This window comes from Lindgomyces ingoldianus (genome assembly GCF_010093535.1).
Source record: "Lindgomyces ingoldianus strain ATCC 200398 unplaced genomic scaffold BDR25scaffold_5, whole genome shotgun sequence".
Classification (NCBI taxonomy): Eukaryota; Fungi; Ascomycota; class Dothideomycetes; order Pleosporales; family Lindgomycetaceae; genus Lindgomyces; species Lindgomyces ingoldianus.
The window spans coordinates 1,566,178-1,593,835 of NW_022985166.1; the positions used below are offsets into that span (position 1 = coordinate 1,566,178).

At 49.7% G+C, this 27,658-nt stretch overlaps 11 protein-coding genes across 11 annotated transcripts; 3 read left to right on the forward strand and 8 right to left on the reverse strand.

Moving 5' to 3' along the window:
• Positions 1 to 238: 238 nt before the first annotated feature.
• On the forward strand, positions 239 to 1,439 carry BDR25DRAFT_382499 (uncharacterized protein; the record flags this gene model as incomplete). The annotated part of the gene is made up of 2 exons (XM_033697777.1): positions 239 to 274; positions 721 to 1,439. 2 exons carry the CDS (start codon positions 239 to 241, stop codon positions 1,357 to 1,359), a joined length of 675 nt encoding a protein of 224 aa, XP_033552328.1. The 3' UTR covers positions 1,360 to 1,439.
• A 316-nt stretch (positions 1,440 to 1,755) lies between these two features.
• On the reverse strand, positions 1,756 to 4,999 carry BDR25DRAFT_382501 (uncharacterized protein; the record flags this gene model as incomplete). The annotated part of the gene is made up of 4 exons (XM_033697778.1): positions 1,756 to 2,831; positions 2,897 to 3,333; positions 3,546 to 3,593; positions 3,750 to 4,999. 4 exons carry the CDS (start codon positions 4,997 to 4,999, stop codon positions 1,756 to 1,758), a joined length of 2,811 nt encoding a protein of 936 aa, XP_033552329.1.
• Positions 5,000 to 5,596: 597 nt separating this feature from the next.
• Positions 5,597 to 8,232, reverse strand: BDR25DRAFT_382504 (uncharacterized protein). Its single transcript, XM_033697779.1, has 4 exons — positions 7,752 to 8,232; positions 7,180 to 7,703; positions 6,392 to 7,041; positions 5,597 to 6,334 (listed from the first exon to the last, which is right to left on the reverse strand). The coding sequence occupies exons 1-4, from the start codon at positions 8,166 to 8,168 to the stop codon at positions 5,601 to 5,603; spliced, it is 2,325 nt and encodes a 774-aa protein (XP_033552330.1). The 5' UTR covers positions 8,169 to 8,232; the 3' UTR covers positions 5,597 to 5,600.
• Positions 8,233 to 9,108: 876 nt separating this feature from the next.
• On the reverse strand, positions 9,109 to 10,685 carry BDR25DRAFT_382506 (uncharacterized protein; the record flags this gene model as incomplete). The annotated part of the gene is made up of 5 exons (XM_033697780.1): positions 9,109 to 9,434; positions 9,637 to 9,790; positions 9,947 to 10,092; positions 10,190 to 10,502; positions 10,683 to 10,685. The coding sequence occupies 5 exons, from the start codon at positions 10,683 to 10,685 to the stop codon at positions 9,109 to 9,111; spliced, it is 942 nt and encodes a 313-aa protein (XP_033552331.1).
• Positions 10,686 to 11,540: 855 nt separating this feature from the next.
• Positions 11,541 to 12,235, forward strand: BDR25DRAFT_279577 (uncharacterized protein). Its single transcript, XM_033687764.1, has 2 exons — positions 11,541 to 11,867; positions 11,944 to 12,235. The coding sequence occupies exons 1-2, from the start codon at positions 11,568 to 11,570 to the stop codon at positions 12,070 to 12,072; spliced, it is 429 nt and encodes a 142-aa protein (XP_033552332.1). The 5' UTR covers positions 11,541 to 11,567; the 3' UTR covers positions 12,073 to 12,235.
• Positions 12,236 to 12,975: 740 nt separating this feature from the next.
• Positions 12,976 to 16,230, reverse strand: BDR25DRAFT_301135 (uncharacterized protein). Its single transcript, XM_033689509.1, has one exon. The coding sequence runs from the start codon at positions 16,213 to 16,215 to the stop codon at positions 13,264 to 13,266; it is 2,952 nt and encodes a 983-aa protein (XP_033552333.1). The 5' UTR covers positions 16,216 to 16,230; the 3' UTR covers positions 12,976 to 13,263.
• A 1,163-nt stretch (positions 16,231 to 17,393) lies between these two features.
• BDR25DRAFT_301136 (uncharacterized protein) lies at positions 17,394 to 18,408 on the forward strand. Its single transcript, XM_033689510.1, has one exon. The coding sequence runs from the start codon at positions 17,417 to 17,419 to the stop codon at positions 18,074 to 18,076; it is 660 nt and encodes a 219-aa protein (XP_033552334.1). The 5' UTR covers positions 17,394 to 17,416; the 3' UTR covers positions 18,077 to 18,408.
• Positions 18,409 to 19,821: 1,413 nt separating this feature from the next.
• On the reverse strand, positions 19,822 to 20,920 carry BDR25DRAFT_254473 (uncharacterized protein). Its single transcript, XM_033686301.1, has 2 exons — positions 20,166 to 20,920; positions 19,822 to 20,083 (listed from the first exon to the last, which is right to left on the reverse strand). The coding sequence occupies exons 1-2, from the start codon at positions 20,742 to 20,744 to the stop codon at positions 19,868 to 19,870; spliced, it is 795 nt and encodes a 264-aa protein (XP_033552335.1). The 5' UTR covers positions 20,745 to 20,920; the 3' UTR covers positions 19,822 to 19,867.
• Positions 20,921 to 21,208: 288 nt separating this feature from the next.
• Positions 21,209 to 22,919, reverse strand: BDR25DRAFT_340226 (uncharacterized protein; the record flags this gene model as incomplete). Its single annotated transcript, XM_033693483.1, has 3 exons — positions 22,669 to 22,919; positions 21,447 to 22,527; positions 21,209 to 21,390 (listed from the first exon to the last, which is right to left on the reverse strand). Exons 1-3 carry the CDS (start codon positions 22,798 to 22,800, stop codon positions 21,209 to 21,211), a joined length of 1,395 nt encoding a protein of 464 aa, XP_033552336.1. The 5' UTR covers positions 22,801 to 22,919.
• Positions 22,920 to 24,333: 1,414 nt separating this feature from the next.
• On the reverse strand, positions 24,334 to 25,534 carry BDR25DRAFT_382518 (uncharacterized protein). Its single transcript, XM_033697781.1, has 3 exons — positions 24,813 to 25,534; positions 24,606 to 24,758; positions 24,334 to 24,541 (listed from the first exon to the last, which is right to left on the reverse strand). The coding sequence occupies exons 1-3, from the start codon at positions 25,168 to 25,170 to the stop codon at positions 24,378 to 24,380; spliced, it is 675 nt and encodes a 224-aa protein (XP_033552337.1). The 5' UTR covers positions 25,171 to 25,534; the 3' UTR covers positions 24,334 to 24,377.
• A 1,002-nt stretch (positions 25,535 to 26,536) lies between these two features.
• On the reverse strand, positions 26,537 to 26,921 carry BDR25DRAFT_310858 (uncharacterized protein; the record flags this gene model as incomplete). Its single annotated transcript, XM_033691188.1, has 2 exons — positions 26,537 to 26,713; positions 26,745 to 26,921. The coding sequence occupies 2 exons, from the start codon at positions 26,919 to 26,921 to the stop codon at positions 26,537 to 26,539; spliced, it is 354 nt and encodes a 117-aa protein (XP_033552338.1).
• Between the last annotated feature and the right edge of the window lie 737 nt (positions 26,922 to 27,658).

Genomic DNA, 27,658 nt, shown 5'->3' on the forward strand with positions numbered 1-27,658 from the left:
GCTGTGTCGGCCTTTACCGTCCCTTTGACCTCCTTTCCTCTCCTCCTAACATCAGCCCACAAGAAGCAGCGTGTCGTAACATGTGTGATAGGAAATATGTGGAACAGTTGGGCCAAAAAACCCTTCACAATACAAAAGAATGCGAAGCACGATATTATCAGGACGGCTGTCCGAGTGACTAGTACGTTAACGCGTATTATTACCTTCGCAAAGACAATCTTCTGTTGCTTATGTGAAAATGTCACTGAAGAAGAGCCGGGCCTCCATTACGACAGTAAGGTTTAAACAGAGAGAAGACTAGGATGTCCCGCTCTCTGCAGAAATAACTATTACTTAGTAATTGCGCCTCAGGTCTTCCCTAATCAACCTACTGAATCACAGAAGATCAGCATCCAGTGTTTCAATATTAAACTGTCCTTCTTGGCTTCAAACTTGCAAGTATATCCAGTGTGATATCGGTGGAGTAATATATTATTTCCTTTGACGAATCTTCCCTAACCCGAATAGAAAGCAGTATAAGAGTTTGAGGGAGTTTCTCCAAGAACATACATTGTTGCCTGAGGAGCCAAGCATCCCGCCCAGAAGCCACGGTTACACTTCCCTAATCTGGCTCTAGGAAACGGTCAGTCACGTGATACCGCATTCAGCTCCCGCTTACAATTCATCATCTAGAACGCGTCATGGTGCGGGCTCTGACAAACCCATACTCCATACTTCCAGATACTTGTTCTTCTGGACAGTTATAACCGCCTCTTAGTTCCTATAATCAAGGCCAAACACCGTTCCTCGAAGGCCTCCTCCATCTACCTACTCGCCACCAAAAAGTGTGTTAAGCTTCTGAACCTCTCCAAGTCTACTTTTCAAGACCGGAATCTACTCGTTATTCTCGACTATACTAAAATGAACCCAACGCTCCACTCTGCTCTCCAAGCCCTCTGGACCCAAGTCCACTCTCCCGCTGGCCTCTCCTTCCCCCTCACCCTCGCCAAACTCTCCGACCTAAATGTAACCCGCTACCGCGTCGATTACATCACCCGAACTATCACCACATACACCTCCTCCGCTCTATCCCCCTCATCCCAGTTGCCCTCCCCTTTCGACATCTCCCCTTTCCCCCAATCCGCCCCGCACACATACCCCCTCAACAAACCATGGAACAAAGACGGCGTAGTCAAAGCGATACGGAAGGCGCAAGCCGGTGAGGGGAATTATCTGGGGTTTTCAGAAGAGGTGGTGCAGGCAGGGGTTACGGATTATACTGCGTATGTGGAGGGGAAGAGGGTTGTGTATTGTGGTGCGTTGGGGGAGGTGCATGTAGAGTGGTTTCCGGGAGCGGGACCGGAGCAGGTGGAGGAGTGAGATGGTGGGATCGGGAGCTGGGCTGGGGAGTATGGGAAGGGAGAGGAAAGGAAAGGAAGCGAAGGGGGGATTGATACCAGGGAGCTTGGGTTCTCTTGAGGAAAGTTTGTGATAGGGAAATAAGTGGGAGCGAGGCAAGGTTCGCAAGCTAGAGTCCAGTGTAAAAATACGTTGGTAGGCAGATGCATGGGTGTCTGTCTGTAAATGGAGATTTAGAACTATATCGAAGATTCCTCTCACTTTCAGGATTTGTAGTAAGGATATTTGATCTAGAATCCTCGCCTGGAGGTCCTCTACCAATGCCTATATAGATACCTCTCATAAATCGTTGTCTCGTACATACTAGTATAAATGGAAACTGACGCACAAGTACCCCTTAAGTCCTTGCACCAAAATTCAAACGTCTTCTATATTTGCAGGTAGATACCCAAAACCACGTGCTGGAAAATTCTCACTGTCGTGGGGAGGCTTAAGTGAGGAAGATTCAGATCGCTCGGACGAAGGCCCGCTATGCATACAGCGTCGCCTCCCCTCATGACCGCTATCTCTGAGAGAGGCGTCGTATGCGGAATAGAGTAAATTTTGGTTGGGTGGCGCCCAAGAAGTTTCGAAGGATGCTGGTGACCCAGATCCGTATGTTGAATCTTGTGAAGAATTGCAATCATTTAGGTTAGGTCCACCAAAATGATCCACGGTCGAATCTTCCCAGAAATGGCTAGGATCTATAGACTGAATAGAAGCTGTAAAGTGAAGGTAGGAAGACAAAGAAGGGTCCCTCTGGGGTTCGTACTGAGCAAGGACCGTTTCTCCTTCCGTTCTACTCGGAACGTATTGGGTAGCTTTATCTGTAGCGGTCACTCCCGCCAATCTACCTTGCATGGGTTCTGGATGGGTAGCCGCGGTGTTCATCAAACTCCAATTGTCTCCCAGCAATACACCTTGCATGGGTTCTGGATGGACAGCCGAGGCGTTCATCGAACTCCAATCGTTGTCCTGGTTTCGTGTGGGTGCTGGCCCCGGAGATTCCTCCTGGAGAGGAATATGGTACGTTGATTGAGGTTCATTCCCGTTCGAGCTCGGTGTCTCTTGAGGCGACACTGCAGGTTTATTCATTCCATGTTCCGCTCGCAGTTGTGTCAGGTTTCGGGTAAAATCCTCCTCGGCTTGATCGGCCAGTCGCTGGCACTCTTCATGGGTTAGCATAGTTCCAGCTTCGAGCAGGAGCTGTGTGTATAATCGTCTCGAACTGTCCAGAAGGCTCATAAGTACCGCAGCTTCTCTAACCTGAACTTCTTGCTCAGTTGCGCGTAACGTTGGTGTGATTGCTTGAATCTCATCCTGTGGCTGCATTTCTAAAAAAGGTTCGCGTGTAGGTGTTGGGGTTCTGCCGGGTGATGGAGAAGATTGGGGATCTGGACTGAAGGGTGATTGTGTTAAGCCAGAAATTGCCGTCCAGCTGTTATCGCCGTTATCTAGGAGAGGGAGTTAGCTAGATCCTAGGCTAAAACGTTTTGGAGACATCACTCGAGGGACTTACATGGGCTAGGAAGTTTTGTGGAATCCGGATAGAGTTTCCGGTAGAGCAGCCTCCATTGTGTTGCAAGATTTCCTCTAGCTTGAGGGCGAGAGGAACAAAGTCCCCTTAGATGAGTGACTGTCCACTCATTTTCATCAACGACATGCTCATTGCAGATTTGACAAAGGGCAACGAAGGTAGGGAAATCTCCATGCTTCCGAGACCGCCCAGGCTGAAGATGCTGACGAACTTCGGACATGTATTGAGCGTTGACCCCCCCGCAAGGTGAGGCTTGGCTATGCACGATAGAATGCTTCTGTACTGGGCAACCCAGCGTTTTTTCCGGTGGCAATTTTCGCTTCTGCGCTTTAATCCTCGTTTGTAGGCTCTTCTGGATCTTTCCACTACTAGGTTGGTTGATTGGCCGTGCGCCGCGTGAAGACGACGAAGTCGCCAACCTATCGTCTGTGAGATAGCGCCCTTGTCTAGATCGATCAATTGGATACGATTCTACGTCTTTCGGTGTCCCTGGACTGGATGTTCGTGGTTCCTGGGGGCAACAGGCCTCTTCTAAATGACTCAGCGCTTCCGTGAATTGAGAAACTAACCCCCCCCTAGTCCTAAAATGATGAGCTGGATCGTTCTGTCAAATACATGGCGATGCACTCACCTCGATTCTCTCAGGTTTTGCAGTGCCAGGTCCCAGATCTGGAAAAATCTATTTACAAATAAGGGTTGGGACTGTGAGCTGAAAAAAGAAGTGAGCTCCGAGTAATCCTGAGGTGATATGTAAGGATGTTCTAATATTCTGATTGAATTGTACGGTGACCTAGTTTGTGGCTTAGTACTCGAGGGGAGTTCCCCTATGGCTAACCTAGGAGAAGAGGTAGAGCTATCTTGAAATTTTTGGATGGGCGAAGGGGATTGTTCCTTTTTGTTGGATTTCGCTGGAAAGGCAGGCTCCAAGACAGGCTCTCTAGCAAGCTCTAAGGCAGGCTCTCTAGCAAGCTCTAAGGCAGGCTCTCTAGCAAGCACCAGACGAGGGTGCAGCTCGTCCTTTACTCTTTTGCCTTTCCTTGGAATGGGTGGCTTAGTGGCCAGCCCTGGATGACATTTCCGCTCGTGTTTCAATCTTGAGTCTTCCCGCCGAAACAGTTTATCGCAGTGAGACACGAGGCATGGTAATTTTCTAGGGCCGCAAGGCGAATACCCATGAACATTTCTCCTGTGTCTCCTAAGGTTTCCTTTCGCATACCGTCCATTAAAGGAACTTTCGCACAAGTTGCATGATAGAAATTGCGTGGATTTAGATTCAGGTGAAATAGGTAATGATGCCATAGCTAATGATACATCCGGGAATGCGGCTCCAGGCGATTGTGCTACAATGTGTGCTCCCTGCAGGACGGAGGAGGAATTCGAACCGGTTGCATATTCATTATTGGGTACGGCATCAACCCTGTAAGAGAGACCGCTTAAGTTTTCCAGTCGTAGTTGATTATATAGCCGTGGCCGCGGGTCCTGGGTGGTAGAATTCAGGCATACAGGCTCGACTAGTCCCTGAATGAGCCCATGCGAACTTAGCATAAAATCGGTGCTGCTGTCGTCGCGGTTGTGTGGCTGGAGCACCGATTCATAGTTTTGGAGTGCATAATGGCCCGCTCCAGGAATCTGTACGTGGTAGTTATCACTTCTTTCGTCGTCGTTGTATGATAGGGACCTCGATTCGTCAATTCGAAATGCATTAATACCCGAAAAAAGACCCTGGTCTCCTTCAGGGCTTTGTAGGTGGTAGCTATCGCTTCTTTCGCCGTTGTTGAATAGAGACACCGATTCGTCGTTTCGAAATACAGGACTAGAAAAGAAACCCTGGTCTCCTTGAGGGCTCAGTCGGTAGTAGCTACTGCTTCTTTCGCCGTTGTTGTATAATGGAGACCCCGATTCGTCGTTTCGAAATAGAGGACTAGAAAAGAAACCCTGGTCTCCTTGAGGGCTCAGTCGGTAGTAGCTATGGCTTCTTTCGCTATTGTTGTGTAATAGAGATCCCGATTCGTCATTTCGAAATGCATGATGACTCGAAAAAAGATCCTGGTCTTCTTCAGGGCTCTGTCGGAGGTAGTTATCCATTCTTTCGTCTTTTAGCGTGGAAGGGCCCCCAAGAGCGCTCTAGGATCGACAAGCTAAAGGAGAACTGAGAGCGTGATCAAGGGTTTAAGAACCTGTTGGAGCAGAAACAACTGTATGGTCGGACCCACATGCGGCTCTCATCGCGCAATTGTGCAATTGCAGCGAGCCAGTTACCAAACACGAGGGTTTTGGCTGCCAACACCTGCGCTGATTGGATTCGCTAGATTGCGTCTGCATATTTAAAAAGTGAGGCGGCTGCTGTACAGTCATGCAGCTCGACATGCAGGAACGGGCTTGTGTGGCTTGCGAGAAAATCTAAGCTGGCCAGCAGCAGAGGACATTGGGGTTTTCTTGCATACTCCACCGATATAGTAACACCATGCAGAATACTGGGAAAGAAGTTGACACCGGCCAAGGGTAAAGAAGAAACAAACAATATTCGAACATGACGAGCACCAATATTTGGCTTATCATGGTATTCTTCGTAAGCTGCCATAACTTCATTGCCATCAAGCCATAACACATACTCCCTTTGTATCCATCAGACAATATCGAACGCCATATTTAAGAGGCCCGCCTCTTGTTATCTAAACTTACAGGATCATTGCGGAGGAAGAGATCCGTAACTATGAGACCTAACCATCTCGAACTGGGATGTCATCGGAAAAGGCCTAGCAGCAGCAAGATTGAGACCTGGACTGAGGCCCGAGAGTTCGGGTGGAATCGTATATTCTTCTGGACGGAAACTGGAAGACGGAGGCGCACTCGAGTGTCGATCGTTCTGCAGCGGAAGTTTCAGCCAGCTGCCGTATGTGGAATCCTGAAAGCTGTCCGGAGACGACTGAAATGGGGAGGCTGCACAAAAATAGGTCGAGTCGTCGTGGGTGAAATGCGGCAGATCCTGCTGAGGGCGAAGCTGTAACCTGGCCTCGGCACTGGTCCGCAGTCTTGCAAGAAGATCGCTCGCTATATCTCTGAAACGATCGGACAGTTCTTGAAGGTGGGGTGACTCCAATGGTCTAGCCTCGCTCATCAATTGGTCCATGGACTGGTAAAGGGAATCGGAGCCACTCTGGAATGAGTTGCAAAGTCGTTGAATGACTTCCATGGCAGCTGCTTCGGCGATTTGGCCTGCGCGCTCTTCCTCTGGGTTGAATATCATTCCATTAGGTCTAGGGGCGAAAGGAGTAAGGGTCAAGAATGGCGCAGTGTCATTCTTACCCAAGCCATCTCCTAAAAAAGGAAGGTCGTTCTGTGGTTGTGTTAATTCTTGGACGATTACGGAGTTAGCAGTGGTGGAGGGGCCGGCTTCGGTCCACCCTGGGTCGTCCACGTCTGGGAGGTGTTAGTCTAGCTCAATGGTTTTACCAGAGCATTGAGAGCCTAACTCACATGGATTGGGGATTCGAGCGGATTCCGGGTAGATTTCCCTGAATAAATCTCTCCAGTGCTCTGCAACCCTGGGCCCTCGTGGTTGAGGACGACGTTTGCAATTCCCAGATATGCACAAGTTCTGACTTGAACCTTCATGTGTCGAAAATTTCCAGCACATTCGACAAACAGATAGGGAAGGGAGAAAATGACGATGGTCTCGGGATCTCAAATGTTGCATCACTCCCCACATGTTGACTGCGCCCTCGAAACGACATAGCGGACGCTGACCATCGGCTTCGCAATGCTTCTTATTTGGACACGCTAGCAGCCTCCTGCTGTCCGTCTTCCTAGGGTGGTGGCTTCCCAAGCCAATACTGTTCTGGGGTTTGTCCCGACCCGATCTGCCTTTACCTCTCGAGTTCGAAATACCTCCCGGAGGAGAGTAGGGGGTTTGAAGTAGAGAGGAAGATGGGTGTGGTGCCTGTCCGGGTGATTGAGTAGATTGTACCGAGCCATTGGCGCAAGAAATTGCCCCAACATCACTGGAGGCCAATGTCCAGTGAGTGAACACGTTGGAGGACGACGACGAAGAAGCAAAGCAAAGTTGAAAACCGAGGTCCGTTCGTCTCAAAGCCTTGATGAAACCAATAATCAGAGGATCGTTCGGACTAATCCTCCGTTAGCATACGGCATCCATATCCAATGTTTTTGGCGTCTGACTTGGTTTAGGAGCACAGGGTGCTGAACACCAGAGCCTCCAGAATTTCTGGTTGAAAAGTTCACGAAACGAAAACGATATAACTTACAATCGCTCAAACAAATTTCCGATAACAAGATCCAAACCATTGAAAATCCTGTTCGTAAAGGTCGGGTCGACTCGCGGGTCTAAGAGACGCAGTATTCCACTAACCATGTCTTTTGGGATGTACGGATTCTCCACGAAGATCATCGAAGGTTGCAAAACAGAAGCGACCGGTGAAGCTGAAGGTTCACCAGAATACACCAGACGTGGATCTTGTGAGTTAATCCATGCACCCAGCGCAGTTCGGTCAAGACTAGCCTCCGTTGGGATGTCTGGATGGCTCGATGCTGGATTGCTTTCATTGACATGAGTCATCCTGGGTGGGCTCTCACCATGATCTCCATGCTTCTTGCGCTGATGTTCTTTCTTTGCATCTGACCGGTGGAACCATTTGTGGCATACTTCACATTGTAAACGTGGGTCCTGTTGAGGTGGCGCATGTTTATGGCGCACGTGACGAGAGTGATTGCCTTTCTGCCATTCTCCAGTGAATGAAGCTCCACACTCTCTGCATGATATTCCAGGCAACTAGACGATATCAGTTCCTCTCTGAGTGGACAAGAAAGACAGTCATACCCTTAAGTTAAATTTTGACCACGGTTCCACGGCCTTGCCTTCTGCTGATCCAACAGAAGACCACGAGTCCTGTCTATCCTCGATCAAGTCAGGAACGGACACTGTAGTTAAGCCCTCAGAGGAGTCATCTTGAAGGTCAATAGATGAACTCTCATCCAGTTGATGATCTACGACAACGTCAGGGTGGGCAGGAGCAGGAAGCATTGGCCAATCTCCATTAAAACGGAAACCGGGTATGCGAGTGGAGTTTTCATTCTGAAGGTCGAGGTTGAGTGGTGACATGCGAGGCTGAGACCGGCAAGTTTCCGGGCTCTCTGGAATGAACGGAACAGTCGCATTCGTTGGGCTGACGTCCACACTGGCCGTCTCACAATAGATCTGGTCGGCCCCCCAGGGAGTCGAGTGCTCGTGTTGCATGATGACGGTCGAATGGTCTTGAGAGTTTGAATGGGGTGTAACAGTGTCGATGAGATGGTTGAAGGATCTTGTAGGTGAGATGTTGGGGCCATTTCATAGTTTTGCTGCATCGTGCTACCATGTAAATAGGAGAATGTAATTCTTTAGAATAGCAGAAATGTTTGTACGGAGCAGCTTTCGAAGAGGTTTTGTGCTGCGACTGAGGGGCCGTTACTGATAAGCTTAGGAGTGATATTGCAATGAGTGGATGAGAACGATTGCCTTGCTACAGAGCCTGGCCAACCAGCGCTTAAAGGTAACTTAAGAAGGAGAAACTCCCCTGAATATCTCACACAAGAAGCGCAATGTTGAGCCGCATTTGCAGTTCCCGCCCAAATTTGCCCAAAGTGTGTCACAGGGCAAAGAGTTCATTTCATCTCTAGCCAAAGGGCGTTTCTCCTCGCTTGACCGGCTTCTCGTCCTGCTGCAAGGCTTTGTGTCGAACGTGTCAGCCCTTCGTGGATATGACGCGGACTGAACCCGTATTTTTGACATTTCTACGAAGTTTGGGGTTTATGCAAGCAGAAGAAGGCGACTCTAAGGATTGATGGTCTTAACAAGGGACATGGCTGAAATGCGTAATTTGCCGAGGTCCTCTGTCTTGCAAGCACTCGCTTCTAGAGCCAATAGGATCTCGGGGGGCCTTTCACCCTAATATTCCCCCTTAAAGCTTGCTGCCTAATCGCATTTTCTTTTTCGGCCCCGATCCTATTTTAGAATCCATTCTCAATTAGTGGGGTATTCCGGGAAGAGTCCGAATCTTCGAGGGAGATTAATAACGATTCCATCAACCGGTCAACGCGCCGAGAGAAAGTCACTGTGCGCCACTAACCTTCTCTCCATGAGCGTCTGTTCCAACAACAGCTTTCATTCATCACGACTCCAGCGTCGCCCCTCTACTCTAGGTGGCTCCGCTCAACCCCATTTCTTGGACATTCCCACTCACCGAATAATAAAACCTCGCCTGTTCAGTACTAGTCTCATCCATCCATCCTATACCACCAATCGCACCGCCAGCATCATCTCCGTCTATCCATTCCTTTACACTATTCCAAGTTGTAAACGTCGATTCGCCGTCAGAGGTTATCTTAACTGGATGTTTGTCACTCGGAATAACATTGGATCGAGTTGAGAAGGTTAGGTCGGAGGTCGACTTGTAATAGCCCGATGTGCTGAATGCGGCGTATGGGTCGGTCGTCGAGGTGTTCTTCACCGAGATGGAAAGAGCTAATATTAGGAACAACGTCAGTTGTTGACGACTTGCACTCGCCCAGGTAAATCCTTAGACTCACGGGGATTCGTTTTAAACCAGCGTCGTGATCTCTATAGTATACCTTCAAGGTAATCGGCTCAAACAGCGCATCTACGGTGGCTGCCATTGGACTTCCGGGTGACGCGCTTGCCAAATCCCTGCTGACGGACCACTTACCAGAAGAATAGATCACCTCGGTAACTCCTCCTTTTGTACTCTCGTAGTACACTCGAAGTTGGTTGTTTGACGAGACAGAAGAACTACCTCGGTGCACGGCAGCGACACTAGAGATTTCTGAGATATCGGTGGAGGCAATGACAGTGCCTAAGTTCTAGGAGCACGTAGTTCCGTCCCCGGTACACCGGCGCGCTAATCCAATACGGCGGTTTTTTACTGTTAAAATGATATACCCTTATCTTGCAAGTCGGACTCGTCAGTATTCGAACTAGCTAGAGGTTCAAAAGGCTGGGTGCAGCCGCAAACCTACCTCATCACCGCCATTGTCTATCCAAGATACAGCGGTTATCGCTGATGCTTCCTTTGGACCCAGAGCTGGCGTTACATCTCCCAAGGACTTCCAATCGTTGTCTCCAAAATTTTTGACTTTTAAGGTACTCGATTCTACATGGAAAACTTGCACATGAGTAGGTACTCTACAACGAGCAGCAGCAATGCTTGCAAACTTGAACTTCGCCCGAGCCAAAGCAGTCAGCGTCGCGATAGTGCTCACAGTTGCAGCATCGGTACTGCCTGATGGCTGAACAAGTGACCGTTACCGCACCCGTCGGCCCTGGCGCTGTCACAGTTTGGGGCTCCGAAGTCTTGGACTGTGATTTCGAACCAAGAATGCCCCCAAGAACTCCCCAAAGTATAACTGCCAAGACTATGAAGGCAACCAGGAGGAGTGCCCACAGCGGAAACCCAAATACCCTCTTCGCTGAGTATGATGGCGGTTGGCTGGGTGTCGCAGGAGGTTGCCCAAATCCAGGTGAGGCAGCTTCTGCGAGATACAGGTTTACGGTCTCCTTAGGCTGGAAGAGTTGCTGCGGTAGAGCACAGTATGCCGCTTTTTGGACATTCGAGGTCGGTTCTGAGTTTGGTAGGTGATAGACCTCTGGGTGATCCGAAAGATAGGGCGCGTCGTATCTGGGAATTGGTAGATCCTGGTCGCGAGATTCCTGACAATCTCAGCCTCGCCTTGAGCGACTCCATTTTCGACGTACCATTGTAGCGTTGAGATTTGTATCTGTCCTGGCCTTTTACAGCCTATTCCTTCCACACACGAGACGCAACGCAGGATTTCCACAGTAGACTCAATATCGTATGCAGCTCCTAGTCCCGCACTGTTACGACTGACTTGCGCAGCGAACAGTTTTAGTATGGGTGATCCATGTCCGAGACCAATTTAATGCAACACCAAGCTTTAAAAAGGCTGGGCCTGGGGCTACTTCGTATGAGTAAGGTACTATGTACCCGAATGTGGTCATTTTGAGAGTTCGGTGCATGAGCCACAGAGAAGCCTATCGGTTACTTTACCGAGTTCAGGAGAGCTTCGACTGAATATGAGGACAGGCTTGCGTTGCTGAAGCCTGCTAAAAATCCGAATTGCTTTCGAAGGTATCATATCTCGCTAGCCTGTCACCGACGAGAAACGAGGCTGAAGAAGATCAGACGAAACTCATCGGATAAGTAGGAATCTTTAAGCACGTGTTTTACAGCCTAAGCTATTCCTTCTAAATTACTGCAGCTTCTCACTTAACTGGCGCATGACTAGGGCTGAGTCTACAGTGTATGTGTTGAACCTCCTGCTAGAATTACAGGGAACATAAGTACGACGTAAATTCCGTCCCGAATAAGCCAACTCTGATGTTCCAAGTCAGGTGATGAAATTCAGGACTGGTTCTGTCGAATACAATGCAGCTAAGCGTTTCATAATAAATTCCTACGGAATCTCCCTACACTCGGGCTTCCTCTAATACGCTTTCTATGGCATATTCTAGGCTCCAAGAGTCGCTACCCCACGTGACCTCCCAGCTCTCCTGACTTTCAGGGTCCTGTTCTCCCCCAACCCGAACAACTCATCTATCTATTTCCCCCAGACCTTAGCTATGTCCCCCCAGCCGCTTCAACTAATAATCTACCCCTCCCCACTCTTCGCCGCCCATTGGGCGCTCTTCCTCCCTTCCCCCAGTGATCCCAACCAGAAAGCCGGAACACGCATCCATGCCGACGGCAGTCCAGCGTCTGGCTTCGAAGTCATCTTTGAATCCGAGTACGATCTAAATGACTGCACGCAATCGTACCGGATCATTAATTTGGGGGAAATTGAGGCTGCAGAGGTAGAGAAAGCGGCAAGGGTGGTAGAGGCACCGAAGAAGACTTTAGTCGCAACTAGTGTTGGTGGAGAGGTATGTAAGACTTAGGGATATATTCACACAGTCGGAGGGGGGGTGGAGAGATAGTACAAGGCTGATTGGGTTTTAGGGTCCGCGGCGAAGAGTCGAGTTAAAGAATTGTCAGACGTGGCTTAGGGACGTTGTAGAGAAGATTGTGGAGAATGGAGCGCTTGGGGAGGAGGTGATGAAGATTTTGGATAGTGCGCCGAAGAATTGAATGAGAGGATTCGAGGGGGGCGATCTCACTTTAAACGGAGTGGCTACATATTTGGAACCGCACCTGTAGGAAAGATACCGCTTTCCTTTGGACGCTTGACTCGGTTTCGAGAACGGCGAAGTGAATGCCTACTCTTCCGACTCATTAAAAACGCTCTAATCCGAAGTTTTCTATCATAACTTTAAAATTGCACTTGGCTCTTATCTCCGAACCCCTTACGTACTGCAAACTAGATTTAGATCGTGAAAGCTTATTTTCTAAATACTCTCTACTATTCTATCCCTGATAGAGCATCTTTCTAGCAAGCCCCTACTACGTATCCTCCTAGCTCTCATTCGCATTTCGCCATGTTATCCACCCTCATCAGGACATCTAAATGCCCTTCTCCTTCCTAGCCTCAAATCGGTCTCCGAGCAGGGCCATTCTCCCTCATTCTCACCGACATATATCTCTCTCGTCATGGGAAAAATTCTCCCCCCAGCCATTCCTTCGCCTGATCCACGTCACGGCCGGCCCACTGCTGCATAGCATCTATCATATGCTCATAAAGCCTTATGTACGGGCTCTCCGTCTTCGGTTCCAGAGAGCTTCTATAATTTACGCCAACTTACTTAACCTTCCGCACCGTCGAAATACCAAAGTCGATAAGCATGACCCTGAGATCGGGGCAGCTGAAGTCAAAGCCCTAGTCACAACAGATGGAATAGTGATGGAAGTGTGGTGCTTGAGACATAATGGCAATTAGCGGTTGGTAGTAGTTTGGGATATTTGAAGAGAAGGCGAGGCCCGGCTTTTAGTGGATTTTTTATTTTATTTACTTGATTTTTTTTGAGGGGGGCATGAAGAGTCCTCTGGATTACTAGATTCCTTCTCGGAAGTTGATTCGTGCATCGTTCTCGAAGTCGAGTCTACTACTTTTAATAAGGTTCCTAAGGAACTATACTTCCAAATATTAAGCTGTATTACAGAGAACTGGTGACGTGGCGTTGCATGTGGGGACGGCGGGAAAGCCTGGAGTGGACTCTGAGCAGGTGATACTCCATCCAGCATTCCCTGAACCACACTCAGATACATCCCATCGCATCCACCTGTCTATATCCATCTATCCAGCATATTTAGTTCATTCCAACGCCTTGCAATGCATTTCTCCTAAAATCGCGCTCTCCCAGAAGTACATCACTAATGCCACGCTCATGGCAACGCCGCTCTCAACGCCTCCAACCTCTCCACCTGTCTCTTCAGCATCACCACGGCACCTAGACTGATCTTCCTCAGCCCATCCCTCTCTCCTTCATCACTCTCCCTCTTACTCCTCTCTAAAACATCCCTCGCCGCCGCAATCGCCTTATCCAGCAACCTTGGCGCCGCCTCCCCTGTACCCCGATACAAAAAATCCAACTCCTGCGTGAAAGGCACCACCTCATTTTCCAATACATGTACAATAAAAGCTCGCGCCCGGAAGTATGCGCGTTCAGTATACAGCGCACTCGCGAGTTTGGTCTCGGGGGCTGAGCGATGCACATCATACCCCGCTTCATTGTAATATGGTTCCTTGACCAATACCAGTCCCATGAGTGACACTAGGACTTGCAGCAATGTGCTCTTTGCCGGAGACCACGACTCATTCCGCTCATCTGCGTGCCAGGTGCCAAGCAAACTCAGACAGATTTTCCCGTCCTCGTACAGGTTGGGGTTGACGGGGCCGTTGCCGTGGGTCCAGGAGTGGAAATATGCGCTGGGCGCTGTGTTAGGGTAGGTGGGTGGGAGGTGAAAATCGATGATGAAGGGGGCGTATTCGTAAGGAGTGTCGGAGGGACCGATGATTAGGATGCGGAGAAGATCGAGGCGGGATTCCCAGGTTCGGACGAAGATGCCTGAGGGCAAAGAGGAGCGGAGGATTTTGTGTTCTTTGGCGATGCGGCGGGTGAGGGTGGTGGAGGAAGTTGGGTTTGTGGAGAGGTAGTGGTGGTTTAAAGGCGGGGCGGCGTCGAGGATGAGAAATGGGGTTGGGGTTAGGGTTTCAGATTCTACCTCGGCGGGGGCTCCTTGGGGTATGGGTATTGGAGGATCCATGGCCATAGGGGATGTACTGCGTGGCATATCTTGGGACGAGCTAGAGTCATCAACAGATCTTGAGTTTACAAACACGGATGATTTTTTCTGCTCGCCGTCTGATTGTGATTGTGGAGTTGTTTTTGATGTATCATCACCATTCCTAGGAATGATATCTGGCATTTCTTCGTCTTCGTCCTCATCGGCATCTTCATCTTCTTCCTCTGTAGACCAGTCTTCCTCGTTACTATGACCGATCGGCTCTCCGTCAAACCCTTCGTATTCCACCCACATCTCATTGAACGAGGCAGAATCAAAATCCGAATCTTCTTCGTCAGACCCTATCGACTCGCCTTCCAGGGTTGGCATAATGTCGAACTGGTTGTCCATATCACTGCTGTAAACAAGCGTTATTCTTTCGGCAGGGACCTGGACGTCAACAACAGGTCGTGCGGCGCCAAGCCGCACCGTGACTTTGCCGTCAAGGCCAAGGTCAATGACCTCTCCAAACCACTCGTTCATAGCTGGACGTACGGGGCTCTCGCTGTCGAAGGCGTCCATGTCGACCTCGGGTTGGGTCGCGGAAAACGAATGTATTAAGACGAAGTCTCCACGGCGTCGCGTCAAACTTGGCGTCGACCGTATGTCGTACAAGCTAACATCTTCAGTCTCGTCTCGGAGATTCCCGGTATGTGATGGCGGTATTAGGTCGTCGGCCAGAAAGCGGATGCTGGGGCCTTCGAACCACCGAACTGTGGCTATGCGATCGCGAGGCTTGACGGACTGAACGACTCCGACCTTTGCAGGCTCAAAGGTCCAGGTCTCGTCAGAGCTCTTATCTTTTCTCTGCTCTTTTGTGCACACTATCTCGCCGGGCCAGACCTCGTCGTCGTCTTCCACATTCGGGTCCGGGATTAGTGATGGACTCCTGTCTTCAGTCATGGTGAGATCTTGCCACATGACTGTGACCTGTGATTGGGTTTGCATGACGAGGTAGACATTGAGATCATATCCCAAAGTCTCTGTGCGTGATATCCGCCTTAGCTTGCCTTGGGGGTATCCATTGGAAAGGGAGTGGGTCCCATCATACTTGGCAGCGGCTCCGGCCAAGTCCTTGAATCGGACGCGGTCGCCAACAGCCACTTCGGCAACGTGATAGGACCGATCGACGCCGTTAGCCATCATGGGGAGAGTGCTTGAGGCTCCTCGAGAGGCATCATAGACGGAGAAGTTTGCGCTTTCCAGCTCATCGGTGTATAGCTGCGTAGGGGGCTCCACGCCATTCGCGCCATACGGTGAGCCAGCGGAGCCAAACTTGCGAGCAAGCCACTGCACGTTGATCATGACGGCCCGTGTCTCCACAACAGTGCCCTCGGGCCGCACATGGGGATCAAAGGCCCCGTACCTCCAACGGCCGCGCCGAAGATTCCCCTTTTTGGTCTTCACGGTATCACCAACGCTCAGACGGTCCACGAGTTGGTCGTCGGGCTCCAGATCCTCGGGGGCCTCGACCACAACGACTGAGTTGTTGGACAGTTTGACGGCCACCTCGTCGTAGACGTCCTCGATGCGGCCCACCCAATCATCGTATATGACCAGGGCGCCCTCTTGGTAGTCGTGCACGTTGATGAGTTCACTCGCGGGCACCGCTCGGAGCGAGAAGTCCTCGGTCATGACAGTTGTGAGCTGTCCGCCCTGGAACATGGTGGCGGGGAACAGCGTGCAAACCGCCTTGGTGCCAATAACGGTCCCACTCATAGGATCCTGGGCATGCCTCTTGACCACATCGCCCACATAGAGGGCGCGATCCAGCAGCTCCAGCCGGGACTCTGGGAGAAGCTCTGTTTTGAAGGCTGTTTGCCACGAGACCAGGACGGCGCCCCTAGGCGGGATGCCGGTCTTCATGAACTTGGAGAAGTGGTCCTTGGGGATGTCCGGGTGACGCTCGATGTCCTCGCTGTAGTCGCGCTGCGGGCGGGGCTCGTGTGAGTCGACGTCGCCGAAAGAGCGGTCGACGACGCCGACCATGAACTTATCATCCTTGAGCGAGACGGTGTCCTCGACGCAAAAACGGACGCCATCTCCCGCCATGAAGCTGGAAGGCAGCGGGCTCAGTGGCTGCTGCCGGTGGCGCCGTTGGTGTCCGCGATGTTCTGGGGGGGTCTAGACGGAGGGTGTGGCGGGGTGAGCCGGGGCACAGGGGAAAGACTCCGTCTTGTAAGATGCCGGTGATGAAGTGGCTAAGGAGGGAATTAATGCGGTGAGAGGAAGTGCGCTCAGGTCTGGTGTCGGTGTCGGTGTCGGTGTCCATGTCGAGGGCAAAAGTTTGGCTCTGCGGGCTGATACAGAAGGTGACGGGGACAAGCGAGCCGACGCGCATGTGAAGGACCCATCTTCTTTCTTATCTGCTTCACCAACGAAGCCAGTACACGCTCAAAATATGGCCGACCCTCTATATGAGCTACTGAGCCCCTACTTCGACGCTCAGGATACCGCCCAGCACTCAATTGAGCGCCCGGCCGCCAACAATGCCATCACCACCACATACCTTGCGCGACTAACAACACTGCCCCTCGCCGCCCTCGCATCCTCAGAGCAGCAATCGCTGTCGCAGAGCTCGCAGTCAATCCTCCGCTCCCTCCAGGCCCTCTCAAAGCGCTCGCACACGTCCATCATCAGCTCCACCGACCACCTAGAGCATCTGCGCACCACCCTCCCCAGCATTGGCCGCGATGCGGGGACCATCCAGGCGGAGCTCCCCAACCTGGACACTGCCGCCCACAGCTTCTCTGAGAAATACAGCAAGAGTTCCGAGAACCCAATCCTGCTGCAGAGGAGGAAGGCAATGCTTCTCGCCCGGAATATCGATCGCGTGTCCGACATGCTCGACCTCCCCACCCTGCTCTCCTCCGCAATCGCTTCCTCGACCGCCTCGTCTCAAGCCGCCGCAACCACGACGTCTTCCGCAACAAACGCAAACTATGCCTCCGCCCTGGACCTGCATGCGCACATCAAGCGTCTACATATCCTCTACCCACATTCCTCCCTCGTGTCCAGCCTCGCTTTCCAGGCCGAACACGAAATGAAAACCATGACCACAAACCTCATCACCTCCCTCCAATCCCAAGGCATCAAGCTCGCTGCCGCCATGCGCACAATCGGCTGGCTCCGTCGTGTCGCCCCAGAACTCGACGACTCGTACTCGTACTCGAAACGGAACATCACCACCAGCTCCGGCGAAGGTTCCCTCGGCGCCCTCTTTCTCGTATGCCGATTACATTGCCTCCTCGGCATGCTCTCCGCCCTCGACCCTCTCCGAGAACTCGCAGACCAGGAAACCGAGCGGCGACAGACCGCAAAGTTAACTGGGGGTGAGAAGGCAAGTGGATGGGCCGGCGGCCAGCAAACCGAACGCTATCTGAAACGCTACCTCGAAATCTTCCGCGAGCAAAGCTTCGCTATAATTTCTATGTACAAAAGCATATTCCCCTCTGCGCTGCCTGCGCCAGGTTCGGATCTCGATCCCGAAACCGCCCCGGCCGTGAAACCCGTAGGCGAATCGGAAAATCCTCTCCAGCCTATCCCCTCCGCACTCGCAACTTTCCCGCTGCATCTCACCGATCTTCTCTTCGACACCCTGCGAACATATCTCCCGAATGTCCAGGATCGATCATCCCGCGACTCCTTACTCACCCAAGTCCTCTACTGTGCCGGCTCCCTGGGTCGTCTGGGTGGCGATTTTAGTATGATGATTGCCTTGTTGGAAGAGGAGCTAGGAGAGGAGCTTGCGGATGGAGATCGTGTGGAAGTAGGGGGGATTGAGGAAGAATGGGTTGAAATTATGAAGAAGCACAGAGTGCAGGCTTCAAGGTTGGAGTTGTTGGCTTCGGGCGTGGGCACAGGGCGAACGAGTAGTGCGTCGATCGAGAGGGGTGGCAGTCCGGGACATTGAGAGTAAGGGTGATAAGAAGGTTGAGCTGCGGTTGCGAGGTTTAGAATGGGGACTGGAAGAGATGAAACGATTTCATGAAGTATGAGGACAAGCCTTGAGAATTTATTTGAGTGAGGGATAACGCTGTGTGTCTCCCCAATTCTCTTCCCATAGAGACTAACCTGGCCCCCGAGTCTATTTACATGTGATGCGGTGCTCGTAGGTTTCAGGTCCGACTACCTCTTGGAGCTGAGTCAGATTGCGCTCGAGACGTACACACAGCATCTCCCAACCGAACGCAATGGTCGATCGCAAAGGTTCCATCATCCTTGAACTTTGTCTACCTCACAATAATCAGATCGCTGATGAGTAGTGAGTAGAGACAGCTGTGGTCTATGGAGCATATCATCACATAGAGTAGAAAACGACTAGTGTGGAGTCTCTCCGTTAACCCTCTCACTAGAATTAAAAAGGGTGTTTATGGAATGCGCGCTTCCGCCCCAAATCATCCTGCCATGTTCCACGTTAAGTGGCATAATTCAGTAGTCACAGTGCCGTCTGTTGCAGCTGTTTCTACCAACTCGCTCTACAGGCTTGGAGATTGATATGGTTTATGATGTGAAAACGGCATTGGAGTAAATCTCAACAGCAGGACAAACTAGACTACTTGACTTGGGCCATTTCCACAACCATGGGTTCTTAGTCGCCTAACTGAACGAGCGGGTAACGAAAAGGTGTGTGGGATACATTCATTTCACAGGTGCGGGCTGAGGTCGGAGTATGTGAAAATTTTTGGAAAGAGGGGCACGCTGGGGATTGTAGAATTGCGCTTAGCTAATATATAAAGAGAAAATATTAGGGGAGAGCAGTCATTCTCTGAGGTTGCGCTCAAATCATGACGAAAATCGAGAGAAGAGAATGAGCTGCGGGAAGCCGCCTAGCTAGAGGATCGGGAGAAGGGACTGGTGTAGATTGGCTGTTTAGTGGGCTTGCGCTCAGGCTAAGATAAAACTTGAGAGCAAAGAAGGGCCGTGGGATAGATGATTGAGGGGAATCCGAAGGATGTCTTGCTCGTGCGTGAGGAGAAAGAGTCGGCAGATTGGCTGTTTAGTGGGTTTCTACCGTTCTACTTAGGTTAGGATGGAACTTAGAAATGGAGAGGGTAGGAAGGATGACTAACTAATAGATAAGAAGAAGGAATGAGGGTATTGTTGTTATCTAGTAGGCTTGCTCTCAAGTGAGAATAACAATCCGGAGGAGAAGCGTAATGTATATGCAGAAGTTACTTTTCCTGTAAATGCGGATATCTGTCTGAAATTAAATTAACTTTGGAGGCAAATTTTGAAAAGTGTTTGTTTCTACCTGTAAGGGATGATGCTACCTCTTCCGGATAGGGCGTATCCCACCAATAGATAATCCTATGGGGAAATTTGCTCCCCACTCACCGAGATTTCCTTAGCAGCCCTGGCAACCTTAGCAACCCTACCTAGCTTCCCTGACAGGCTTGATATCGTTAGTGTAACTCGGTCATTCCTAACCTTCTACCTTCATATGCCTACCAGCATTTATCTGTATCTCGCTCATTTCAGCTGGACGCCTTGCCGCCTGTAGGGAGGAACATCTATATGTAGTACTTTCAATAATGCATGATATCATGTGGTGGGTGCAGAGCAACCAGTTAGCTTGTTGAGAAGACATGAGATAGGAGGAGAGAGAGTTGGATGAATTGAAGGGATCTTGGTCAGGCGATGAAGATAGGAAGATTTCGAAAGCAATTTGATTCATTATCTATCAATTTAGTACGTTAATATTTCAGGGATTAACAGGCTGCATTCCGCCAGCGTTATAATTTCCTGCCCGAGGGGGGTTTTTCGAGTGCAGTTCATACACACTGTCAAAGCCACCATACCGGCCTTTCCCGCCAAACAGCCATTTCGCGCCGCCGCGCTCTCGGACGAGTATCCATGCAGAGAGCATGACCAGAAAAGAGGATAGAGAGAGCGGTATTAGGATCCATCTGCCGGCTTTCTGCAATAAAATCTACGTCAGCATCATGCATCTCGCTCTGCTCCTGGAGCATAACCGTGGAAGATTGCGCGAAGCTACTCACCCCAAAACCACAAGCTGCGCTCGCCCAATCCTGATCTTGATTTGGAAACCATCGATTCACCATACACGCCCAATTCTCCTTTGTATGCTTCCCATGTTCATTTGCAACGTCCTCATATCCCGTCCACTTCTTCTCCCAGCTCTGTACCGCGCTCGAGTATACACACGCAGTGATCGAAAGTACAGAACTCAGAAACGAAGCTGCTAGAAGAGTCCAACTCCAACCACGCTGATGTCCAGACCTTCCTTCGACCCTTCGGAGTTCCCAGATCCCACAAACGCCGAGAATAGCGACTATGTATCCGAAAACACACGTGCCTATCGTAACAAAAGTCGGGGTGTTATTGATTCGGATGTCAATGTCGAGGTACGAGTTTTTAGTGTTACCCAGTGTGTAAGGGGGTTCGAAGGGTCCGTAGAGTGTTAATGTTTGGCTGCCATCGAAGTCGTGCGGTGTTTGGCGGGAGAGGATGATGGAGGATGTGCGGTCCAGGTAGAAGGCTACTATGGAGAATGGGAGGAGGATGAAGAGGGGTGGCGTGAGGAGAGCGAGTGTGCGGAGGCCGTTTGAGTTGCGCATTTTGGGTTACGAGGGGTGCGCTCGAAGACGGCGGTCTGAGGCAGGCGATTAAATTATACACGGTTAAGATGAGAGGAAGAGAGCTCAGTCAGCAAAAGACATTTTATTAAACGAGTGAGACGTGCATGTTGCACGCAGGTGGACAGCCAGGTGGGCAGGTTGCAAGGCTGAAAACATGGGCATTTGAAGGTGAGGTTCTGGAAGCACTAATGAAGGATGAGGCGGCGAGGCGATCCCGATATCTTGATTGGCTGTTTCTAAAATTTCCAAAGAGTGTAAGAGAACCAGTGGAGCGTGGTTCTTAACGACGAATCTTGCCTGGGGAAAGGCTTGCAGATTGTGCATAATTAGACCGAAAATTACTATGTTGTTTTAAGATAATGTCGTAGCCCAGTTCGAAAGGAAATGCGAGACAGACACGAATGCACGTGACCTTTTACGATGTCTGTGATATTAGAGCCTGGCTAGAATCCAGCTGATTCATTAATACTTAAGCAAGATACGTCTTCAGAAGACGAGTCGTAAGGTTCGTCCGACATGTAATCTCCGGGTAAGGTCGAACCAATGATACATTGGCGCCGGGAATCGTACTCCAATCTTTCCGTAAATGTCTTTTGAAGAAGCTGCCACTTTTCTGCAGGTGGCTCTGTGCGGACGTGAGAATCAAAGAGGCAAGAGGGCGTCTATTATAATGCTACTCACCTAGCTCAACTGGTGCTATAATGGCAAATATATCGAGGCAGATATTGCAAGCAGCGAAAGCAGCACTATGTGCCGGAAATGTCTCAACAAGTTCCAGAGTCGCCCATCGTATCAAAATATATCTCAAGTGTGGGAAACGACCTCGAACGCAAGTTTCGCACAGATCGTTCAATTGTCTTTCAAAGCCCTCTGGCTCTCCATCTGAGGGGAACGCCAGAATGAGAGTCTCAATGCTAGATGGAAGACAATCCGGAAGCCTAGAAGGGGCTTCTTGTGTTCCAACAAGCAAGCCGAACGGAATCCGCATTGTCTTCAAACGGATGAGGGTTGAAGTTGATTTGAGCTCTCCGTAGTGAAGCCGATCTTGGCGATTATAGAACGGTTCTTGGATATCAAGCTCTTCCAGGCTTTTCGAATGGGCTAGAATTGCGTCGGATATTTTCGTATAAAGTTCTTCATCCTCTCTAACGTCGCCCCAAGCGGCATCACGACACTCGAGTCGCTTCAGGGCTTTACAGGCTCGAATTGCATGGGAAATAAATGAACCTGTTAAACAAGGGGCCGCCAGGGTCAGCTTTTCGATGTTAGCCAATCGAGATGGCCATTTGTAGAAAGTTCCGTGAACAATAGGAGCCGGACTCGACCCAAGGTAACGGCCATACTGGTCGTACTCTCCATCCCAATTGTGAATTGTGAGGTCCTTCAATGATGGCATCCGAAAAATGGAAATTGCTGTAGCTGGAGGTAGGTAGCTAATATCGATTTGGAGCACCTTGAGGAACGAGAAGGCGTGCACCAAACCCAACGATCCACCTCCGGCAGCTTGAGTTAATACATCTAGCCACATGGGTGGGTGTTCGGAGCTTTCGACTTCTGTGGAAACGTGAAGGTGCTCCAATTTGGGGGTTTGGGAGATCAACAACCCAAGATCGATATGAGGAGAACCCCATGACTGGAGGGTGTCTTGGATATGTACGAGTGAGTAAGGCAACTGCAAATCGAAAGCTGATTTCATTTGTCGATCCTTGACCGCCGCCATTTCAGATTTATCGGGTCTTGGTTCATAAACGCGATCGATGTACTGTATTGACTTAATACAAGCTTTGAGCTCTGGGTGCTGGTGTAGAGTCGCTAAAAGCTTTCCTATTTTGGGTGATCCAGGCTCACGATTGACCTTTGAATACAGAACGGCTGTAGCGATTTGGTTGAAGCGTCGACATACCAGACGGAGCTGGCGTAGGGGGAGCGTGTCATCTTTGCGGTACTCTTTCCAGATTATTGGCTTTTCCAGGAATTTGAAGATCTCAAGGATCAGCTCGTCCGGGAGCCCGTCGATGGTCCCGAACCCATCCATTAGGGACTTCAAGATCAATATTGTGGAAATGAGTAAGTTTAGAATGAATTTAGAATTTTGGAGCCTTAAATTTTGGGGTGTGGGTTTGCAAAAAGGTTAAAAGGTAGCGAGTAGCAGATGATTGTGGTCGAGTGTTGAGCGGGTTAGGTACACATCCACGGATGCGAGGTGAGGGCTAGTCAACTGCGCTAAGCCCAGGGCGGATTAGTGCCATGCTCAACCCACTGCCTCATCTATGTTACATCGACAGACTCATACATGACTGCTGTCACCGTCTTCTATTTCCTTCTCCATATCATGACGCCAAGAGGCATGCGGCTGCATACGCGCATATGTATAAACTATAACCCCCACGAAAATGTAGCCGTGAAGAGTTCTGTTGAAGTACACCGTATAGAGCCCTTCGTTGTAATAATATCGAATACAGAGGATATTAACCAATTTACCCACTATATGTATATGCCAAACACACTGCAGCGTTTTATGACCTAGTATGTTTCAGTTCATCGTAAAGGCGGGCCCTTCTTGGACAGTTTCCGTGTTCTTAGCAAAGACATGCCTACAGGCAGAGATCTTGCAAGTACAACGACAACTAGAGAGAAAACTTACTGTCGGATACAATTATCTGCCTATATATATCCTTCTGCTGTACTGGTTGGAAGGTTGACCTTTTGGCGACGCAACACTTACTTTATGTAGATTATAGTCAAAGTTATCATGCTAACCAAGATAGAAACAATTCTATACCCACAAGGCGGCTAGGAACTCGAGCCAGAGATCTTTGTATGGAGAAGCCGTATCCCAAGGCAGTGTTAGGAAAGGCCGGGGTCTACATCCTCGATATTTACACTCGGGCCGTGCTCGGCCGTAAGTCATGAAGAAAAACTCCACAGACATCTCATAATCGCTATAGAAGTCAACATCGTCTAAAACGTCACGTCCTTGGGCCTCCGCAGTAGACTAGCTCTTTCATGCAAGCAATGAGCACAAAGCATTGGGCAGCCAAATTGGAATCCAGGTACAGAGTCGCGGTGGCTTAAGAATGGCTTTCGGGATTAAAGAAGGTCCGTGGTCGGTATGCAATATAGCCCAGTAGGCTCAACCATGACAGACTAGTCGAATGCCTAGTACAGCCATATATGGGCAAAGGCAATGAGAAACAGCAAGAATGTGGCTGCAGGGAACCAAGTGATAGATATTGGTGTAGAAGAGAGCATTTTGGATTCTGAATTGGCAGCGAGAGCAAAGGGGTTATGTAAAGCACACGAAGAGGCGACCGGAAACATATCCCGAAATGCTGTTCCAATCCATGGGTTGGGAACTGAACAATTTCACAAGCAACCGCACAGCTTGGAAGAAAATCTTTTCAGTTGGCATAATGGTTGTTTATTTAATGGATTGTCGGTAAACGCTAGTACGTCACTTCTCGTTAGGAGGATGTCCTGCTCGCTTATTGCGTATGTTATACTAGAGAATATGAACAATGGCTAGTGTATTTTTTTTTAAGAAAACTCCAAGTTCTACTCGAACCTCTTTCCTAAATCCCCCAGTTGCGGCAGTATAAATCTTCGTCGCATCTAAGAGCCGCCGAACGTGAACTGGGGAATCTTAATAGTACTCACTTTCCACGTTTTCCCCCCGTCAGAAGTCGTCATGTCGCCTGTGACGCCCTGGCCCTTGCCAAGGGTCTTGATGTAATTTGGATCCGCCTTGTCCATGATAATCGTGGTATTGATCCACGCTACATCAATTCGTCAGCCGACAATGATAGTCTCCTGAGAGGAATATGAGCTATCTAGACTTACAGTGAGCGGGTACGGTACCACAGTCATTCGCAGCGCACTCGACCGCACTTCCCCAGCCTTGGGCGTGTCCGTCGCTAGTAGAAAGTGTAGCGACCTGTTTGCCGTTGACGGACACTGTCTGTGTGTAGTTGCCGCTGGCATCGTCAAATTTATCTGTATATCATCTGTGAGTCCAGAATGTCTCATGCCAAGAGCCATAAAACATACAATGCATCGTCACCTGATTGCTAGCTTGAGCAGGAGTACCTGCGGTTTGGACAGGCATCTGCGAATTCGCCCCAGTCTTCATAAGCGTGTACGCAAAGATACTCCACTCGCTAGACTGCCAGTTGTCCGCGATGGACTGGATCAAGTCGCCATTGGAAGTACCCATCCCGACCCAGAGGGATGTGTCGCCCGAGGAACCGCTTGGGGCTTTAGGTAAGATGAGGGTCGAGGTTGCTTCGCGGATGAAGGAGTTCGCCGCGACAGGGCCAGTACTGAATGCTGGGCCCATTGCCGCTTCGACTGAAGAGGTGAAGGCAACAGCGGCGAGGACGGAAACGAGTTGATATGAGAAAGGCATTTTGATATTTTTGGTAGAGTGTGTGAATTGGTGCGATTGACAGGCCTTCTTGAATAGCAATGAGTGCGAAGATAGAAGCTGTAAATTGGACAATGTCGGGCAGTTTAAATATGAATGAAAGTGTGCTCAAATGTGTTTCCTTACATTTAGGGGTGTTTGATTGTCCTCAATACCCCGCTATAAATCATGACAGTCATACCATACCTATTTCCTATCCTATTCCAAACTTCTCCTTCTCCCACCCGCTTTAATCTCAAGCACGGCGGTTCTTTTTCACAGATTCCATCCTCAATATTGACATTTCAGCGAAATCCGACGATTAGCCTGCGAGACTGGGGCAGGTACTCAAAAAACTCTCTTTCTGTTGGCCGAAGGTTTCGAAACGCTGGCCGATCTACGAGGGAAATCCTCATGAAGTAGGACTGATTTCCCCACAAATTTTTCCGCCGGGTCCACCGGCGACGGATTTTCCCGAATCAAATTTCTCCGATCAAGGGAGTGTCGCGAGTAGATTTTTTGTCTCATATGCCATCATTTCTATTCGTAGAGGAATATTCTAAACAGACATACTGTGATAGACTGTCGCACGACTAAGCGAAGTGGAATCAGGCTCAATTTCGCAACAATTGTCAGCCCATCAACAGTGCTTATAGGCGCGGCGCCCACAAGTCGCCCAAAGAGATGCATTACAGCTGCGTATTCCATACTTTAATAACCGCTTTAGTCAGATATAGGCATGCCGTCTCTGTGATGTTGCGAGTCAGAGAGTGGAGTGAGAGATGCTGGTGGAAGATTAGTCGCCACTCAACTTCCAGTGGTGGCCCGTCTCTTTTCGTGCTACGTGCATCATAAGAGAGGGTAGCGATAGACAAAGATTAGACAAACATCATGCTCCATATATGTAATAAGATGTAGCTTGCTAAAATTTCCCCTGTTGAGGTTAACGGATGGAGAATAGTACAAGGCAGTATATAGATGATCCTACTGGTAATTGGTGCCCTGGTCTGAAAAAGTTACGGCAGTTATATTTACCTCAACTCAGTTAGCCGCACCTTCGTCCTTTTATATATAGGATTCTACCACGTAACGTGGATCAGGATTAGTGTAGAATCTGTCTGTCAAATCACTGGCTGGAATCGGAGGGAGTGTCATGAGGACGTCACTTTCTAACCTAAAATACAACTACCATGTTCCACATTAGGTGAGAATATGCAGCAAATGAGCACCAGTGCATACAGTTCACTCCTTAGCCTCGCCGCTTTCAGGTAAATATAGGGTTAACCGGGTATGTATCAATACGTTAGGTTTTCCCTTCCTTAAGTTCATTACACCAGAGAGTCCGATATAGGTCGATTTGTATAAGCACTTATTGAATGGACATCCGACTTAGCTCCACCTTGATTGCACTGAGTTCCAATGTTCTAACCAGCCCATGTGCATGGTCATGGGGTGCAGTAATCACTTTGATAGTCGACGCCCACAGCCGTCCCAACATTTTCAAACGACCTTCAATAGCTTGTTCTTCCTTGTCGAACCCTCTATACTGGCCATGAGCGTTGTTATCAAGCGCTCACGCGCTCGCACTTCTCGCCACCATCGCCGTTTCCGCAGCGCAGGGGTAGCAGACAGCAGCCGTCATCGGCAAATTGTTCTAGGCCATTGGCGCCTTCACCAAGTGACACACAATCAGGTCCGTCAGGGAAACCGCAACTATTCGTTTTGTTATCGACCTTGATCGAAACTGGGGCCATATTGAGATTGGGGAGCAACTATACCCGTTTTTGGCGAAAACGCTGGCAGTGAAGAGCGCAAAGACAATGGGGAGGAACTTCATTCTGAGATGGAAGGAACTTGGAAACCCGTACAGCAGGTGGATGAAAGAAAATCACTGATCGAGTCGGTCGGAAAAAGTTATTACCAATAGAATCGAAAGAGGGAATGTTGCTGAAAACGTCGACTGACTGTGGGATAGACCGATCTTAATAATTCTTGAGTTCCAGCATGATTCACGATCCACAATGCCCTAGGTGCCCAGGCCGTCTCGGCTTCCAGACATCTTGACAACTTGGCTCTGCATCGAGTTGTTGTTTTGTAGGGTTGGACCTGTCGCTTGGTCGGAGAATTTCCTTGGTTACAAGGGTCAACTAAGAATGGACTGCTAACGTGCGGGGGAGACAATCTATGCAATAAATTTAAGTTTTTTGCCGTTTATGGGGTGAATTGTACCATAAAATCTCTAAACGCTTTGTTCAAGGCACTTACTATCTGACCCTTCGTTCTACGCTACCTCTTTCATTCTTTGCTTTCCCATCTTGGATGAGAATCAGTCTTACCAGAGTTTCGCTTCAGTCCAGTCAACATAAACTCCTGGCAAGATGCGCACCTAGTTTCTGTTAGAATTGTAGATCACGCTTCGGGCCGTTTATGGACTTACCCTTGCGCAAAATACGATGAGAACCACCGTGATATCCCCACGAAACCTAGCTGC